At 43.5% G+C, this 20,190-nt stretch overlaps 1 protein-coding gene across 1 annotated transcript; it reads left to right on the top strand.

The window, feature by feature from the left end:
- Positions 1 to 519: 519 nt before the first annotated feature.
- On the top strand, positions 520 to 19,907 carry JADE1 (jade family PHD finger 1; the record flags this gene model as incomplete). The annotated part of the gene is made up of 9 exons (XM_010011888.1): positions 520 to 602; positions 4,023 to 4,180; positions 8,004 to 8,191; positions 10,633 to 10,844; positions 12,236 to 12,403; positions 12,995 to 13,111; positions 15,913 to 16,443; positions 18,007 to 18,124; positions 19,012 to 19,907. Coding segments are annotated over 9 exons (2,471 nt in total), but the record flags the coding sequence as incomplete, so codon positions are not given.
- Positions 19,908 to 20,190: the final 283 nt, after the last annotated feature.

Below are 20,190 nucleotides of genomic sequence, written 5' to 3'. Positions count from 1 at the left end.
ATTTGCTCAGGAGAAGAGACAGCAGCTTGTTTTGTGGGCTCTGCTGCATGTGCATGACAGTGGGCTTCATTTTGAAGACGCTTGCTTTTTGGGTAACCAAAAGAGATATTTAGGACATTAATATATTAGCTTGAAAGAGCACATTTCTGGCTGCCAGCAGACTTCCTGGTCAGCGGTTAATCTGCAGAAAGTGGTTTACGGCAGCATGGTGTGAGATAACTTTCTTTAAATGCTGGGGGGAAGGCTGATAAGTACAGTGCAGCTGATGCCGCTGTAAGAGAAAATTACAAACAAAACCAAACCAGAAGAGAGATCACTGAAGTTTACAAATGAGTAACTTTTATTTTCTGGTTCATTTTGAAAGAGTCTTTGGAGGTGTGTCATAGGAGCCTGCCTCTGGCTTGCCTTACTCATACAGTTGCACTGAAGTCAGTTGGCCTTCTTTGGTGTGTGGAGAGAGCACAGGCTTTTATTAATAGATGGCAGCAGTGTCTGCAAATGATCATTTCTGTATCCTAGGTCTGTCCACCTGGTCTCAGCATTCCAGATCTAGACGTCGGAGGACTTCGTGTTCCAGACATGAAGATCGGAAACCTTCTGAGGTATTTCTGGAATGTGATTTGCATTTTGTTACATCTATCAAGTACAAAGCCACATACATGTTCTGGTAATGGATCCGTTGCTTCTGATTTACATTTTCTTTTCTTTCTGCTACATTTTAGCTGGCATCTGCCCCACACCCCCAACTTTTTTTTTTTGGCTAGGAGTTGAGGGAGTTCAGCTGTTGGCACAGCCACTGCCAGCACCGCTTTCTGTCGGTGAATTTTGTTATAGTCTGACACCCATTCAGCATAGCTGTGTAGTCTTTCTTCTAGTATTTTAGGCATCAGGGTTTATTTGTAGCTTGATTTGTGAACAGTGAAAATAAACATTAGGTGCATTTATTGCATAGTTGGTATTGGATCTCAGTATGTGATCTTCGTTAAACTGCTTGTCAAACTAGAAGTCTGCTTCCTGACAGTTCTGACTTGTGTAGTGCTTTGAGGAAATCCTGTCAAGGGAGATGCAAATCTTTGAACTTTCCAGGATGGATCAGCTGTTAGTAACACATAAACGCTATCCAGTTCTTTGGAAGTTTTCTTGGTGAATCTCCCTGTCTTCAGGCAAATACTATGTGGCAGACTGTAGAGGCTGCAAAGAAAGCATTACTGTTGGGAGATGGAATTTCTTCATTTAACATACTTGCCCAATACATGTATTTCTGATGCATTAGTAAGTGGTTGATGTTGAGTAAAAACTTGCTTTATTAATCTCCTCAATGATGGTACGCCCAAGTCCCGGAGAAGAGTTTTCACTTGAAAAATCCCTCTTATTGCTCAGTGTGAGCTACACCAAGTCTTTTATTTAAATTTTTTCTTTTTCTTTTTCTTTTTTTTTTTTTTTGGTGAACGTGGAGACCCCCTGGTGACAGGCTTGCTTTCCTTAGTTATCTTTAGTACTTCCCTTAGAAGTAGCCCCTTACACACAGGTTTGAGATCCACCTCATGAAAAGCTATCCAGAAATAATTTGAGATAATTACAAATCTTGCTGTTGTTTTTTTGTGTACTTTTGCTTTCTCCCCGTTGTTGCATTTGTTGTCAGAATCTTTGCAGTTTTGTGCTGTTCTTTCTTGTCTTCTCAGCCTGAATAGGCTTCTCATACACATCCCTTTAGCTCTGTTTCCCTGCTCCCACTGCCTCCCTCCGTTTGCACTGTCTCTGCTCACCACAGCACACTGTTCTGATGAGAATTGTACTGGCAGGAAAGTGACACTTGCTCAACTCCCTGGGTGAAATCCTGCTCTCATTGAAGTTGGTGGCAAAATTCCCATTGACTTCAGCGTGGCCAGAGTTTCACCCTTCAGCTTTGAAGTGTTCAGTGCTTCTGAGAGCCAGCACTTCTGTAAGCTTTGCTTTGCTCGGGGCAGTCTGATTGCATCAGAAATTAGAGCAGAAAGAATGGTGTCACGGGGCCACTGGCCTGGGAAGAAGTTTCTTGGCTGCCAGGTGCTGCATTAGCTTGGTTTCTGAGGGAGTTTAGTGACAAATTTATCCGAGAGCCTGAGTTTCTTTTGGCTCTCCGATGGAGCAAGGTTTGCGTCCCATTTTATATTTTTAGGCTTCTTTTCACTTGACGTTTGATTGCTTTAAATCAAGCCACTTAGAAGTGCAGAATTCCCTGACCAGCTGTGTTTGTTTTGTGAGCCAATTTACTTTGTGGCTTGTTTTTTATTTCTTGATTGGAGCCTCACAGGGCTTGTAATTGGATTGTTTAAAATATTTCATCATATTCATTACCTGCATTCACGCTTTCCTTCATATGGTAATATTATTCTTTATTTTTTAATGTTGGCAGTTTTTCTGAACATGTGAAGACAAACGTTAAGAAAAATGTCATGATTTTGTGCTATTTTTTGACAAAGCCAGAGTGGAAACAGAAACAGACAGAGACAGAAGTGGGGTAGTATGTGTGTGATGGGAGGGAGGAGAGGTGCCAAGATGTGCAGTGTGGTAAGGCAAATCACACTTTTAAATATTCTCGGAAGTGTAGTTAACCATCAGTTTCACTGTTTCCCTGAAGTGCTTCCCAAAAATCTTAGGGAATCTATTGAGGTTTCAGGTGTGTGACTACTGTATGACGGAAATGGCTGTCCTGGGAGGCTGCCTCATCAACACTCTGCATAGATTGGGTTCTTCCTCAGCCCTAGGCAGCTGCTGGCTGGAGCTAAGGTAGAACAATGTGGCCATTGCTCTGGGACTGGGACATTAGGTCCCTTTGCCCCACTAGCAGCCCAGTAAGAGAATTTAGGAGCACTGCCCAGATAATGTCTCCTCCTTTGTAACTATTCAGCCTGAGGCTGAGTGGATGCAGAACCACGAAGTCTGCAGGGAAGCTTTTCTTAAGATGTTACCTATCTTCTTCTTGTCCTGTTGGTGCTTATTTTCTGACACCTGGTTGCTTTTTAACCCTTTCCTTTAAATATGGCGTTGAGCAGTTAAAAATGACTGGTTGTGGAGGTGAGGAGTGGTGAGAGCAGTTGTACTCTACAGCAGCCTTGCCTTGCAGCGAGAGCTGGATGGGGAGAGCTGGAAGATGCATTAACAAGTGCAGGCTTGTAGTTCTGCTGCCTGTGATAGCATCCTTTGTGTTCTGCAATGCTGACAGGCAGGGCTGATCAGGCTGAAGCTGCTACAGCAGTACCAGTGCTACAAGAGTGAATCCCTTTTTATTTCATTCTGTGACTTGTTGGAGACAGTATAACTGCTTGTTTATGGCTCCTAACCCAAAGGCTTCCAAACATCCTGCTTATTTTAGAGGTGGATGTCTTTGCAACGACAGAGTAAACTCACAGCTGTGATGCAGAGGTATCTGCATCTGACGGAACAACAGCACCTGTGCTGAACATGGAGCTGCCCCCACAATTCCAGTTTGGGTCTTATTTTATTTGATCTTTTGGGTTATTATTTTGAATACTTGCACAAAGAGTCATCTCCTTAGAATTTCCTCTTGTGGCTGGTCATGGTAGAGTCACGCCTTGATTTCTACCACAGGGAATTTCTAGAATGTCTTTGGATTAGTCAGAGCTCCAATAATTAAGAAAAAAAACCCCAAACCTTGGAGCAAAAGAGAGTCTTTCTTACGCTGCTGATATAAGACTCAGAGCTCCTGCAGCTTTTATTGCAGAAGGACAGAGGTGAAAGTGAATGGCACCTTCTAGCATTATGCCTCCAGTGCAGGGGGAGCACCAGGACTTGTAGTGGAGTTAGCTGGAAGTCATTCTATCAGTATTTGCACCTTCAGCCACCCCTTTCCCTGCAATGAAGCTAAACTTCTGTTCTGCAGCGGGCTGGGTTAGTTCAGTGGTGATACAGTGACCTTGTTATACGCTGTGCTCCATGGTTACCCTGAAGCTGTGAATCTTAGAGTGTAAATATCAAATGTCAGTGTCTCTATTTTTCTTTCTTGGTCACTCTCTTTGCAGGTGTTCAGAACGGACCTGATCACTGCCATGAAGTTACATGACTCCTTCCAGCTGAACCCTGATGAATACTATGTGCTGGCAGACCCCTGGAGGCAGGAGTGGGAAAAGGGAGTTCAGGTGCCAGTTAGCCCAGGGACCATCCCAGAACCAGTAGCCAGGTATAGTTTGAAGGAATGTAAATAAATACACAAACATTTATGCTAGCAGCCATATCTACATTGCCTTGGCTTCTTGAGCTGTGTTCCACAGTGTCTAGCTAGAAAGGTCTTGGTTCTCGGAGATGAAGAGCAACCTGCCTCAGCTTTTTGAATGCTCACAGAGGTCAAGAGTCAGGCTTGCTCTGACTGTGTGTTAAAATATGAATGTTAGAGAGTAATTTTTGGCATTACATTAGGATGGAGTGTGATGACAAAACCTTACAAATAGCTTCTATTTTTAAGTCCAGACTTGACCTCACTCAGCATTGCCAGGAGAGCCCTTGTCTAATGCTTCTTGTGTTTAGTTCCAAGCCATAAGTTCCTTTCAAGGAATAGTTAGACAGCCAGACTTAAGGGCTAGAGAAAACACAGCATTTAGTTTGATTTTTGTGTTATTTTTTTGGTTGTTTCATTTACTGCCTTAGGAAATGGTTTGTTGTACAACAGTTAGACAGCCAGACTTAAGGGCTAGAGAAAACACAGCATTTAGTTTGATTTTTGTGTTATTTTTTTGGTTGTTTCATTTACTACCTTAGGAAATGGTTTGTTGTACAACATTTCAGCTGTTTTAAGAACCATCCAGATGTGCATGTAACTAAATACATTAATGTGAGATTTTCTAGCTCTTATCCATGAAACCCTTATTTTCCTTAACTTGTTTGTTATACTTGGATACTGTTTTCTGTTTCAAATTAAACAGTTGTAAGGGCAGGAGTGTGTTGCAGCCCAGTTATCTATTCTGTGCTTAGCTGGGATTCGAGCTGTTGAAAGTGGGAAGAACAAGGATTATTGCTGTTTCATTCTACCAGATCTCTAGATCTGCTACATCTCTCTTGATTACTGCTGTTTAATTCTACTTGATCTCTTTGATTAAAGTCGAGGTTGGCCTGTAAGGTATTACCAAATGACCCACCAGTGCTGGTGGGGCCAGAACAGCCTGATCTCTGATATACAGCAAAAGATCATGGGTAATGCTACACTGCTTCTACCATCTTTCAGGAATGTTTAGCACTTCTTGTGTTCTGTGCAGCAGCCTGCACACCGCTGCACAGCCCCACTAGGTCTGTACACTGAGGAACTTAACTCGCACATCAGGTAGACCCTCTCCTTCTTCCAAACGATTGGGGGTGGAGGTCCAAGGACAACTTGACATTTTTCCTTCTGCTGTTCAATTTAGAACATGGGAGCATATTGTTTCCTTGCGGTGCTTGTAGCCTGCTCCACACTGATCTCAACCAGTCCCTACATAAATGCACACACGCTGGACATGTGTGCTCAGATTGTCATCTTCTCACTGCTTTCTCCTTCAGGCATCTCCCACAACTGCAGGATGGCTTGGGAGACCTGTGGACTTTAGCAGAGGGAGACTGTCCAGGGGATCCCCACCTTGTATCTTTCAGGGAGGTGGTTTGGTGGCTGTATCAGATCCAGGTACTCACTTAGGAGAGAGTTTTTGTCTGCCAGTGACCAACAGAGATGTTGCTCCAAATTTAAGGTATTAAAGGAAACGGAGAAAGGCAGCACCCACAGTTGTAGGTATCAGCACAGGAGGCATCACTATTTTTTAGCTGCTGAACTATCTTGTATGGTGCTGCTGGTGAGCACCTCGGAGTGGCTCTCTGATGCCTGATTATTGTTTTGCTTGGTCCCTCACAAAGTACTCAGAGAGCCCTGTGGTGGTGATGCTGGAGAGCTGGAACTGTTCTGTGCCTGATTGTGAGAGGGGAGGCAGATGCTCTGTAAATTGAACCAGAAATACTCAAGAAGTAGCTGATGTAGAACAGAGGCAAAATACAGTGCAGACAGCTGATGCCAGCAAGGTATGTAAGGGTGAATTAAAGGTTTTGGCTGGTCAGAGCAGCAGGGATAGGTTCAGAGGGGTGGGGAAAGGAGCGAGTCCATGTGATGATTGCATGTAAGCAGGGTCAGGAGGATAATGCAGTTGGATGAGTTTGTCGGTACGTAGCAAGTGTTGCATTTTTTTACTTCTTTCTATCAGCAATAAAGAGATGAAAATGGTTTGTTCTGAAGCCAAACCGCCTGTGCCACTAGAGTGGTATTTAGACAGCATGTGCAGGGTGCAGCCCAGAGGTTATACTTTCTGGATGGGGCAGTACTCAGGAAGGAATTTCTGGTACAGAAGATTTGGAGAGCAGTGCCCAGTTTCAAGTAAATTTCCTGTGAGCTTTAAGAGTCTGTAATATTTTAATACTGTGCAGCAAGACCAGAAACGGTTTGGGCAGTGCAGTTAGGCTGGCAAGGTCATTCAGATTTGTATTCTTCCACAGTCCCCTTCTGTACCTCGGAAGCCCCAAATTCAGCATTTGGCTCTTGCTCACAGTTGCCACCATATCTCAGATTGTTGTCTGAAATAAGCTAGATGAGGGAAAGATTTAGGGCTGTGCAGAAGACTGAAATAGGTAGAGGGTTTACTGAGATTAATGTGTGCAGATGCAGTAGCGGCACATCAAGGTCTTCTGATAGGAGGAGGAGGTGTTAAAATGTTGGACCTCAAATGGAGGCAGAACAGGGTGGAGGATGTCCTGCTTGTTGTGGAGCTTAGCCCATTCCCAGCAGAAAGTTGTGTGTACATGGAGCGGTGTTATCTCTTCTCTGGTAGCACTAGCTCACCAAAAATCAGCTACACTGGTGCTGCAGGGGGCAGTCACTTGGCAGCGTGACCTGTCGCTCCTGGAGGTACCAGCCTTACCTAGTGAAGTGGATTTGATCCAAACTGAATTTCAGTGTGCGCAATTAACTAAGAGAAAGTGCAGTGTCCTCTAGTGAGGGAACTGTGCTGCAGGATGGAGTTACCTTGCAGTTTGGAGGCAAGTCATCAGCCTGCTGGTAGAACAACTGCTGTCCTTCGTGAACTGGGTGGTTTTGCCCCCAATTCCTGGCTTTGCAAGGTTGTGGCATTGCAGGAATCTGACCTAGAACAAGTGATGTGTTGTAGGTACTTCACTGTTTCCTGAACCAATGCCTGTGGTCGAACAAAAGTTCCGTTGGCTTGCAGCTAAAATACACTTTCATGGCTGGTTGTTGGCCAGCTGGAAGCCTCCACAGCCTGAGAGAAGGTAGTTTCATCCGTGGCTGATTAATATTTGCACTTGGCCCAGCATGGCCTAAGTGAATGTGAAAGAGGAATTGCAGACCCAGGATGCCAGAGCTTGGATCTGCTTGGGTAACTGGAGGTGAAGCTAGTGCAGGTTACTGATTTTCTGTGGAAAGGTCTTCCGAATTTCATAGGGATGTGAATTCCTTAGCTAAACATGTGCACACACACACCCCACCCCCCCTCAAATGCATCAGGAAGTACTACTTTTTTTCCTTGAATTTTCATGATCTTGGTATTGTAGATCTTCAAACAGGTAATGTAGTTCAACAGATTGACTTAAAAAAGGCTGTAAACCAGAGTTTACAACATCTGTGTGTATGGCGGCTATCACGACATGAATACAGTGTTCCCACTTTAGCTTTAAACAAGTGTGAATTTCAGGTAAGACTAAGCACAGCTCTGTCCTGTAATGTTTTCATTTTATTTAGGATTCGGGTAATGAACTGGGTTTCTAGACAACTCCAATTAACATCTTATAATACCGACAGTCCATTATGGAAGTGCACTGTACTGCTGTCTCTTCCCTCAATGGGCATGATAATTGCTTAGGTGGTCAGATGAGTGCTGATGGTGGTTAGTCACTTAAAGTGAGGCAGTTTGAATTCTCTAGAAGCAAGTCTCAGAGCATCCCAGCATACCTGATATCCTCTTGTCTGTCTGTTTTAGGGTTGTGTCTGAGACGAAGGCCGTCACATTTACACGCCCCAGGAAGTACATTGTTTCGTCAGGGTCGGAGCCTCCGGAGCTGGGCTATGTTGACATTCGAACCTTAGCAGACAGCATGTGTCGCTACGATCTCAATGATGTGGACGTAGCGTGGTTGCAGCTTGCCAATGAAGAATTCAGAGAAATGGGTGAGCAATGAGTGATAGTGTTTTTGCATCCTTTATTTTTAAATCTGGCAGGTTTAAGAATAATTTGAGGGAGGGCAGCAGCAGGAAGAGAGAGTAATCATACAAGTTGGGGTAGCCACGGGAAACCACACCTGATGTGATCAAGCCATAAGATACAGGCTTTTGTAACTGCTGAGTAGTATCTGTTTAGACCAGGTCAGAATCTGGCCACATGGTGGGGTTTTTTTTCCCTCTGCTGCTCCTTCACAAGGGAATTCTCCCAGAGTTCCTGTTTTGCCTTCAGGCTTCTTGAAGAGGACATCAGACAGACCATTCGTTGTTTTCGCAGTTAGTCCTTTCCATTTATGTATGTATTTTTCTCTGTGCACATACCTGTATCATCTTTTTAGCTAGCAATGTGGAGTGTGAAGAAGGTAGACTAGGAGTCTTGGAAGGTCTGGAGAGGGTAACACCAGCCCAGTTGCACAGGGAACAAGACATTAAGGAATTCATGTAGTGATTCATTGGAGGAACCTCCCAAACCTTACTGTGACTGTGGGCTCCCGTTCGGAAGCAGGAAGAGGAGATGTTGCAGCGGGAGCAGCTCTTCCTTTTTATGCAGGATAACTTGTGCATGGGAAGGGACAAGAAAGCAGGGCAAGAACAGGAATGTTGGTAAGGTTGGGTTATGTTTCAGCATTGTGGCAGTCCCTTACTCTGGGTTACAGAATGGTCATAGGGGTTTTACCTGGCTGTAGCCCACATGCGGCATGGAACAAGACCTGGTAAACCAAAAACTGACCATTCAGAACTCTTGAGTTAAGCCCACATACTGAAGGAACAGGTGACACAGTCATGACTTGGTCTCTTACCCAAGCCTTTTTCCAGATCTCAAGTCAGGCCTGCTCAGGTTTAGCATTGGACTTAAGTCAAAACAGTTCATAATTCAAGAGTTTAAGTTACTTTTCCAAGTTACCTTCAGGAAAACAGCAGCAGCAAGTCCCCTTTGCTTTCTTCAAACAAAATGAAAAATACTGTTTATGATTTTCAGTTGATGCCCATCTGTCCAGTGTAGATAATCCCTTTGTCCGTCTGTCTTGCCAGAACCAGAGGAGGGCTGCTGCAGTGTTACACTGGGGTGTGAGTGGGGGAGCTGCGTGAAGCCCTAAGGTGGCCCTTCTACTTGTTTCCTCTTGCTATCCTCCAACTGCTCCATGTGGGTAGTATTGGAGGCATTGATCCCTGCTGCAGGGATTTACCTGCCAGTAAGAGAAGCTGGAAGTACTTCCATAGAGCGTTTGTTTTTGACCTGCAGGAGCTAGAGAGGTTTTTAATTCTTCGTTTTGTGGAGTTTATGGCTCAGTTATTCACAGGGAAATCTGAAAGGAGGATTTTCTTGTTAAAACACGCATCATAAGGTTGCTATCTTCTGTATGTCACAGAAAACATTAAGTATTAGACCAAAAGTGGGATATCCTAAGTCTGTGCTTCATTGTAGTGATTCAACTATATGGAAATTCTTGTGCTAAACTTACTTAGCAAAAGGAAGATGACTGTTGGCAGTAACATAGCTGTCCTGGTTTCACTGGGGCTTGTGTGGCATGATCGTGTGGTAACGGTCGGCGTAGCGCCAACCTGGAAGTATTATGTCCAGCTCACTGTCATGGCAAGTGAGAGATGGAAGCCAGAGGGGGAAGCACCATGCTCTTTTTTATTATCTTTCCTGCTGCTTCTGTGATAGATATTTTTGTGGTCTATAATGGTAATATAATTAACAAAGATAGGTTATAGAATACTATAATACAGTCAGCCTGCAGCTGTGGTGTCATGAATAATTTTCTCATGGATCTCGTTTGAAAAGACCAAGTCCCAGATTAGATGGTGTATATAACAATAAATATTATTGTCCCAGATTTGACGTTGCATTTATTACAAGTGTGCTTTCACTTGTTAAAACAAGCTAATTTATTGCCAGTTGGGGTTGCACCCTCTTGGGTTGGGAGTTACGAAAAAGCCAGCAGTTGTTGTTAGAAATTGCAAGTTTGCTGTAAGTCTTGCAGCAGATATTGTCAATAATTTCCTCCCTCTGCCTCCATCACTTTTGGTTCAAAACACTCTCAAATCCTTCACCAGCGAGTCAACATCTGAGTTGCAGAATTGAAGCCAAAGCCATAGACAGGGCTGTACCGGAAGGAAAAATGAGAACAAGACCAGGAAGCCAAAATCAGTTTATGGAAATTTTCCCCAGTATTTTGAAAGATTGGTTTGAATATTCCACTTCTGTTAGGTTAATACAGTTATAGCACAACTTTGACTTTATTTTCCACTTTCTCTAGTTCATGCTGGAATAAGCTGAGGTTGTCTAGGAATGAAATGTGCATGCGGGGGGGTTGGCTGTATCTACTCAGCTGTTAAAAAAGAAGCTGGAGCTGTGTGTTATCGCTCTTTCTCCTGCTCCCCAGGGATGCCTGAGCTGGACGAGTACACAATGGAAAGGGTCCTAGAGGAGTTTGAACAACGATGCTATGATAACATGAATCATGCTATTGAGACGGAAGAAGGACTTGGGATTGAATATGATGAAGATGTTGTCTGTGATGTCTGTCAGTCTCCAGATGGAGAAGATGGCAACGAAATGGTGTTTTGTGACAAATGCAATATTTGTGTGCACCAGGTATGGTGGCCAGGGCACAGTGGGGGGTGTAGGGATGGTGACAGAAACTTTTCCAAACCATTAAAGATAAGAGTGGATTTTTTCCGGTGACATTGATCTATTCAGTTGCACAGAGGTCATCATCGAGCAATGGGATGAATTCAGAAATTATGTAATTGACTAGAATTGTTACAGGCGATTCTAGAAGTATCATGATAAGAAGGTTAAAAGTAGTGTTGTTTGTCTGTGGAGGAGTTACAAGGTAAGGAGTTGCCTCTCCAGAACAGACGTGTGTTGTTACATATTCTCACCTGGTCACTTCTTGTGCTATATTCATATCATTTCTGCACACTTCTGGGGCTGACATGCCTTCAGTATCAGTAACTGAGGCTCAGCAGGGAGGGGAAAAAGGGTTTTCAAGCAATCAGTAGGGACACAGGGAGGATTTATTATAGTAATTTTAATTTAATGGAGAACTTACAGAGCTGAGCTAATGAAGCACTATTATGTGCTACCTTTTTGTGCCATTTAAAAAGTCTTCAATTTTAGCATATCTGTTTCTGCGGATGCTTCTTTCTGTAGCAGGTGCCTTCCTACCAGTCTGTCCTTCCTTCCCAGCTCTAAAAAGTTTGCTTTGTCATTCATTGTTTGGAAAACTGTGGTCTTGTGAGCAAGAATGGCATTTTCATGTATGTGTTACTTAAATGCATTTGTACTAATGATAAAGAAGTACGCCTGCAAGAGCTGTGAGGTACAGATCGCTTTCTTGTGAGATACTCAGTGAGGTGGATGTTTTTAGACCTGTAGTGGTTCTCTTTCCTTAGTCTCTGATCACATCAAATCTGAAACTTAAGAGGGTTAAAACTGACCGTAATGTGGACAGAGGTGTCCATAAAGGTGCAGTTTCTGAAAGAAGTGATCTTAATTAGTTGCTGTTCTGCATTTTACCCTCTGAATAAGAAGTCAAACCTGATGCTCCTGAGTTTCATTGAGTACTGCACAGCCAAGCTCCTCAATTGGTGATTCTAGCCTTGTGATTTAGGTACAGCCCAGCCCCTGTTACGTGACTCTTTGTGATACTGAACTTCATGGGAGCTGGCTTCTGGCAGGGTTGTCTGTTGGGAGTCCCCTTGCTGTTCAGGCTGGCAAATGCATTTTTCTTTTCCCAGGTGACGCAAGCAGTGGTTTTTGCCTAACAGCTGGTTGTGACATCTGATCTTTCTGGGGAATGAATGGGTAATGAGGTTGGCTAAGTTTTTGAAAGCATCCTGACATCCTCCACAAGCTGAAGTGTCTGTAGTGTTAGCAATCCCATAAAAACTGTTTGAAAGTTGTGAGAGGCTACATGTAAGCAGCTAAAAAGTAACAGAAATTCATGTTGTTCCCTTGTTTTCTTTCCCCATGGAATACAGGCATGCTACGGGATCCTGAAGGTGCCAGAAGGCAGCTGGTTGTGCAGGACCTGCGCGCTTGGTGTTCAGCCCAAGTGTTTGCTGTGTCCCAAGAAGGGTGGAGCCATGAAGCCAACTCGGAGTGGCACCAAGTGGGTCCACGTTAGCTGTGCTCTATGGATTCCAGAGGTAGGTGCTGATCCTCTGGGAGTGCTGGGCTGCTGGGGTTCCGGGAGAGATACATTATAAAAACATGGTTCAACTTCCTGTGTGTTGCTACAGTGAGCTTAACATATATATGGTGCTTCTCAGTAAAACAGTATAAAGGATTTTCAATAAGGTGTAAAGTCTGGCAGGATGATCACATTCCAGAATGATGATCTATGAAGAAATTATATTACCTTTGTCAACCAAAATTAGACCTCAAAAAATGCTGGCAGATCTCCTTTAACAAGGACACAAAGTACTACTTTATTTTGTGAAGGGAGCATTAAAGGTAGATCAGGAAGGTTTGGATGTAGCAGTGAGAGCTCCTGTGGGTTCTTATTCTGCATGATAATTTCAGAATGGTGGCTTCACCTTGAAACTGTTTTGTTCATGCAGTGAGGAACTGATGTTTTTAAAAGGGAATTGTAATTTTTTTATTTCCTTACAAATTGAGGTACTTGGAACATGCTCATTTTGCACATGCACACAAGGAATTAGATTTCTTTGATAAATCCCTTTCCAGTTAACAGTGTAATGGTCACTCTGTGGTTTTTAACCTTTTTTTTCTTTTAGGTGAGCATTGGAAGCCCAGAAAAAATGGAGCCCATTACAAAGGTGTCTCACATTCCCAGCAGCAGATGGGCACTGGTGTGCAGCCTTTGCAATGAAAAAGTTGGAGCTTCTATACAGGTAATTTAATTCCACAGATATCTCTGTGTTTCGTTTTGTCAGTTTTTAGTAGATAAATACACAAAACTTGTATCCGCCATAAACTTTGATTTCCTGTTTGCTACTATGGACTTAACTGTATAGAGTGCTTTCAATGTTGGCATGTTCTTACTGTCTAGTCAGATTTGAATAATAATAGCTAGGTCATCTATCTGCTAGTCCATATTTAGTGACTTCTAAGACAAGCTGGGTATTTCAATGGGAGTTGTGTGTAAAGCAGTTGGTTTCACACCACCAACTCCCATTCTTGTGCCAGTGCCAGTTTGTCTCACTGCATACTTCTGAAATTCTCTCTGTAGTTTCAATTGCATTTGGGTTCAGCCTTTCTCACCATAGCCTGTGAACTGTGGCTGTTAAATAACTGAAATGATCTGCACCAGGTTATTTCAGACCAGGCAGTGTCAGTGCATGTGCATAGTTACATTCAGTTGTTGCCTGTAAAGCACTTGCATGTCCTCTGCAGTGGAAGATCACTCAGAAATGTTAAATAATCATTTTAAGACCATTTCAAGAATAATTTTAAAATTAGATTGAGAACATGCTTTACCAGGCCCCGAGGTTTTGAAAGAGGAGATACTTGGTTTCTTGAAACACAAAAGAAAACTTTGACCTAGCTTACTCAATACCAAATGACTGGAGAGCATGAAGACATGTCACCCGCTCTGAAGAAGTAGAGCTCTGTCTGTTGTTTTGTGACTGGCCTTACGTTGCAGGGTCCAGGATGGTGAGACCAGCATTAAGACACTAAAGTCCCGCTCTCCTTTTACGTTAGATTTTGTCCATTTCCTTTTTCCCCTCTGCTCTATTTGATGAGGTTGCCAGCAAAAGCTGTAAACCAGCAGTGCAGCAGTAGTTCCAGTGAAACCTATCAGTCCATTCCCATTTAAGGAATGTATAAAATAGTAAATGTTAAATAAATCTGTCCACGGCATATAAATTTGCGATCGTAATACCTCCTTGCAGAGCTGTCCCTTCATTTTCGTCTTCTTACTTGGTGGAAGCTGTTTTGTCCATTCTGTGGGGTAACTCAAAGTAGTTTAAGTTGAATGCTTGAGTGTTGACGTATCTCAGTGTGGTGGAGAGGGTGGTGTCCTTCCATATTTCTTCTCCCTTTCTAGTGCTGACACAGGAGGACATGCAGACATGACAGCTGCCACTTCAGACAGCTCTGCATTTGGTATTATGGGGAAAGAGACAAAAAACTGCAGTTGTGCCTGACATCTTATAGCAGTTGTGTAAATCTTTGGTATTGTTAAAGCTAGCAGTGAGAAATACATACATTTGTGTTGTGAAATTTTATACAGCAGAGAAGAACATTATACAGAGCGACTGCAGTGGAGAGGAAGTAGCATTAACTGGGGAGACTGGGGGAGATGGATTCTCCAGAGATGCTGGGAGATAGGCACAGCAAGCAGAAAAGCTGGCAGCTGGAGTGTGTGTGAGGCTGGGCAGGGAGCAACTGTAAGAAGCTGGGAAAACCGAGACACTGTATTCTCCCAGTTTCAGCAGATTTCCCCCTGATGAGACAGGCGTCTCCTGTTCTCTCAGTAAAACATCAGCCACACTAAGCTAATTATTCTGAATGGGAGCAGCGTGGAAACCATGGCTGGAGTACACATCTGGACTGTGCGGTGTTCCAGCAGGGCTGCTTTTGCCCTGCTGCTTGGTAACAGGAAAGGGCTAAAGATGGCTTGGTAATTTTTTAAATTCCTTTTATATGTTAATTTTATTAAATAATGTTCATTTGAAACTTCTGCAGTTTAAACTCTGCTGTACCTTTATATGTCAGCTGGCTGTTAAGCAGGAAAACCCCAGCAGAGAAAGATACTTGGCTTTTTTACAAAGCACTGTATAAACATCCTTGTACAGTGCATTTATTTCTCTTGAAGGTTAGATGACTTGGGTTAAGCATAGTTTTGTTTCCTCCTAGTTAATAGCACCAATGTTCATTTCCACTCTAAATTCACTTCACTGGAGGCTGAGGTGTGAGTTGATACAACTGCATATGTATGCCTGAGGGTATATACATACACCGTATTTAAACCTTTCAGTTGTGGCTGGTGATAGCTATGACAGCAGTTTGCAAGAGGAAGTTACATATAAATGAAATGAAGTGCTAAATCAGCTGAACTACTGCCCATCATGCCATGATGGCTGGATTCACAGGGAGGGAAGAAAAAGGACAGAAAATGGAATTTCCTGTTCTCCTCACCTCCCAGGTGAAGCAAAGGCTGCAGTTAGTGAAGTAGTGATTGACAGCGATTTAATATTTGACATTGTAAGGATAATGGGAAGAAAAAGAAAATTCCCCTTGGTTGAGGCCTTTTGGGTAGCATAGGTGCAGGTGCTAGGAAAGACTTTTAATTAAAAGTATCAGACTGACCTGGAGCCCCCAAGATGTTTTTCCCTCTCTTTTGCTGGCACAGCCAAAGGGGAATGATTTCCTTTGTGTAACACTGCTTTACACATGTGGCTCAGTGCTGGTGAGAACGCTCCTCTCATGGATTTGCTGGTTATTGAATAGTGTGGCTGGGCGAGGGAGGGGTTAACCACTTCTGTCCCACCGGGCCACTTCGTCCTTACCTGGCCCAAAAGCACAAAATCGTAAACCTAATTAAAAGAGAGCAAGGAAGTACATGTAGTTTACAGGCAGAGCACGGTTACAGGGTTGTTCTTCCAAAGCAGTCCTGGCTGCATGAATAGTTTTAGGCAGTGTGGCTTCTTAAATTTGTATTTGATTAATTTTAATTTAATTTGTGTAGTGTTCGGTGAAGAATTGCAGAACAGCTTTTCATGTTACCTGTGCATTTGACCGTGGCTTGGAGATGAAAACCATCCTGGCAGAGAACGATGAGGTGAAGTTTAAATCATACTGTCCCAAGCACAGCTCCACCAAGAAAGTGGATGAGGAGACCTTCAGTGAAAGCCCAGGCCAGGAGAATGGGAATGGGATTCAGGACAGCTCTCTTCCCGTCCACATTGACCCTTTCCACAGCATGGCTCAAAACCAGGAGGAGGCCCACAGAGTCAGCCTCCGCAAACAGAAACTCCAGCAGCTGGAGGATGAGTTCTATACCTTCGTTGAGCCTGTGGAAGTGGCTAAAGTGCTGCGGCTGCCAGGGGAGACGGTGGAATTCCTTTACCAGTACTGGAAGCTGAAGAGAAAAGCCAACTTCAACAAGCCTTTGATTACTCCAAAGAAGGATGAAGAGGACAATCTGGCCAAACGAGAACAGGATGTTCTGTTCAGAAGACTGCAGCTCTTTACGCACCTCCGGCAGGATCTAGAGCGGGTAAGGCACAGCACTGCCTGCCCGTACTTAAGCTGCATTGTCCTTTGTTAGCTGGGTTTCTAAACTATGCTTTCAGTTACTGCCTTTGCATGCAGGTACTTCATGCTGCATCCGCACTCAAAATGGTATCATCAGAGAAGACCATGAACACTAGATTTCTACAGAGCACACTGGTTAGCCATTCCAAACAGAGGGTTAGTTCAGAGGCCAGCAGGTCTCGCTGGTAGTACCCAGTCTCCCTATAAGCACTGGATTGTTGTATTTCCGCATACCTGGAGCTTTTCTAGCTTTTAAGGGCTTTCTCTGCTCCTTCATCTGGTGCACACGAAGGAAAAGATTATGAACCTTACTTTGATTTGCAGCAGATCTGTGTTTTCATTGACACAGCACAGCATTGACACATACAGACACTGGTTTAGGAGGCATGTGATACTGCACTCAGGTTTTGAATGTTTAAAGAGCAGTTCAGTAAGATCAGTTTGGTATTTTAAGTACATCTGATCTTGTAATGACCTGAATTCCTTCCTCTTGGAGTTATTTGGGTTTACTAGTAGAGTTTAAGATATGTTAGAGCCAGAGTACTAAAATAATTCTAGCTTTTCATGTCCATACAGTATATGGCTTGTATAGGCCATGTACAGGACCTGGCTCAGGGGCTCCTACCTCAGGCACAGCAACCTGTGGGTGAACTGGAGCCTTTCTTCCAAAGTATTACATAGTCTTTAAATCAGGACAGCTGGTTTTCATTCATCTACTGCATTCTTTGTAAAGCGTCCCAGTGGTTAACCACTCTTCTAAGGAATCATTGCAATTTTACTTTGGAAGTTTTTTTCTGTAGGTTCAACTTGAAGCCCATGACCCTTCTCTATCTTGGACATACAGAAAAAAAAGCCTAAGTTTTTTTTTCTCCTTTTCAAGATAATCAAGTTACCCAGCTTTATGAGTGACATTAGTGACAGTGTCATCCATCTAGAAACAGTCTGAAATCATGTCATCCAGTTTATGGAAAAGGTACTTCGATGGACGTGACATAGTTGTTATGCAGCTGGGATCGGACAAGGCAAAGAATAAATAAGGCCAGGGACTGTGTCAGAAAGGGGACCAGCCAGACAAATCCCTGCTAATTCAGATCCAGAGAGTAATGACAGTTAGCTAAACATACTGGCTCTCATGGGACTGGAAGCAGACCTCAGCACACACGGTCACATGTACTCAGTGTCTCCTCCTCAGTGGCTGTGAGACCAGCCTACAAGGCTGTAATGTGCAGGGCACCACACTGCTGCACCACGCTGAGTGAGGAGCCCTGGAAACACCCACATGGACCTCTCAGCAGTTCCTTCCACTGGGAGAGAAGGAACTAATGAGCTCTAGGAGAATAATCTCTGAATTAAATAGTATTTAAAGACTCTTTTGTAAGAAATATATTCAAGAAGGTTAAAATTTAGATATATTACTAACTTGTTTGAATGGTGTATAGTACTTAAACTGAATTAATTTGAAGAGCAGATTGACAACATCGTAGAAACACAGGTCCTGTAAAACTCACAACTTGATGTCTTCTAGGTGCGTAATCTCACTTACATGGTGACCCGAAGGGAAAAAATCAAGAGATCTGTTTGCAGAGTTCAAGAACAGATATTTAATATCTACGCAAAGCAGCTGGAACAAGAAAGCGTTTCAGGTATGCTTCAGTGTTGTCTTTTTCACCTAACAGCACAGGTACAGTCATTGAAGGGTTTGGCTACAGGCTAGTAGCTAATTTTGAAGGACAAACAGGACCTCATTTATTCTCATTAAGATCTTGTGTAGTCCACCATGCTTCAGCAGATTGGAAGATAAGATGAGAGTGGGTGGAGCTCTAATGGTGGGCACATTGTTATAGGAACTGGTAAGTCTATGCTCTTGTCCAAGGGGCACCAAGTGGCTCGTGGCTTCATCTTCTGTCTGGTGTGGTTCTTCAATGACTCCTTGTTACAGGCAGACATGACTTAGGAGGTACCATATGGTACCTGAATGCAAGTCTGTGGTTTCTTAGTGCCACTGCATTAGTGTTTAGCATGTGCTTCTTTGCATCACAGATGGCTGTTAAAAGAAATGAATTTTGAAAAGGTAGCACTTTGGGTTTTTTTCTGCCTAATTTCATTGACAGTAGTCGTTTCTCAGAAAGATTAATATCCTCAAAGTTAACTGCATTAACTAGATGATTGTTAAAGTATTCAGTAACAATAAATCACATTTTAGGCAGAATCAATCAGATTCACTTGCTGGTTGCTTCCCCACCCTGGAATCTGTCTTTAGTGGCTACAGTAGTGCTAGGATTTACATCTGCTACAAGTGTGGGATGCAGCACAGCTACCGGAAAGCAAACTACGCCAGCAGTATGTTGCGAAACCAAGACATAGTCACATAACTGTGATGTAAAGGTGATGGATAGACAACCAAATACCCATTGATTGTCAAAGAATACACCAGGTTCTGTGAAGAACAGAGTTAAAATAGGTATATTCAAAAGTGGTATTTACCCAGATGTGGAATTCCTTGACTTTAACTTACTTTGTTTACGTGTAGGTGTGCCTTCCTCATTCTCCTCCATGGAAAACACAGTGCTGTTCAACAGTCCATCTTTGGGCCCCAATGCCCCTAAGATAGAGGATCTGAAGTGGCATTCTGCGTTCTTCAGGAAACAGATGGGCACGTCTCTAACCCGTTCCTTGAAAAAAACACACAAGAGGGACAGAGTAAGGGTCAGCTTGGGGAATGACAGCAAAGCCATGCTGAGGCAGCCCAGCCAAAGGGAGGGCAGTGCAGCTCCAGGGAGCTTTTTACATTTTGACAAGACCTTTGCAGAAACACGGATTGCATCAGCGCAGCAGAAAAATGGCATAGTTATACCAGACCACAGAAAAAGCAGAGACAATCATCCACAGTGCGAGGTGACCAAGGCAGAACTAAAAGAAAAGACTTCTAAACACAACCACAAACCACTTAGACCTACAGAACTTTCTCAAAGGCAATCGGAAAATAAAAGGGCTGTGAACCACTCCAGTGGTAGGTCAGCACCTGGCATGCGGAAGGATATAGTGCCTAAATGCAACGGGGGTCTTGTCAAAGTAAACTCTAATCAGACAGTAGTTCAAGTGCCTACGACACCCACGAGCCCAGTGAAAAACTGGGGCGGATTCCGAATTCCAAAGAAGGGGGAGAGGCAACAGCAGGGTGAGAGCCCAGAGGAGACCTGCTGCCAGAACTCCAGCTACCCCTACCTGGGCAGAGTTTCCCCGAAGGACAGGGCAAAAAGCAAGCTGAAGCCTGACAGTGAGAATGATGGGTACATCCCTGATGCCGAAATGAGTGACTCAGAGACTGAAGTGGCCGAAAAGAAGTGCCGGCAGCAGAGGCTCAGTCCAAACAGCCCTATCAGCAGAAGGACGGACATTATCAGGAGAAGCATCCTGGCATCCTGACTGGACACAGGGACACGGAGTCACTGCCTACAAGCCAACTCCACATTATTTATTGGTTTGAGAGAGGAGAGTTCTTAGACCTAGTTGCAGACAGTGCTAAGTTGATAACCCGTTATTCCTGAGCTGTGTAAACATGTTTACATGCACTTAAAGCTGTTTTTTCCACCCTTTCATTCTGTGAGAAGTTTGAATCTCCTTTATTTGCAACTTCCCTGAGTATGCAGAGGAATGATGTCACTACCAAGATGGGATTTGTGATGAACGCTAAAATAAGTCACAGAAA

The sequence above is a fragment of the Nestor notabilis genome, unplaced genomic scaffold (genome assembly GCF_000696875.1).
Source record: "Nestor notabilis isolate BGI_N333 unplaced genomic scaffold, ASM69687v1 scaffold33923, whole genome shotgun sequence".
NCBI lineage: Eukaryota > Metazoa > Chordata > Aves > Psittaciformes > Psittacidae > Nestor > Nestor notabilis.
Note: the sequence above shows the minus strand (reverse complement) of the source record. Positions and strands in the feature narration are given on the sequence as shown.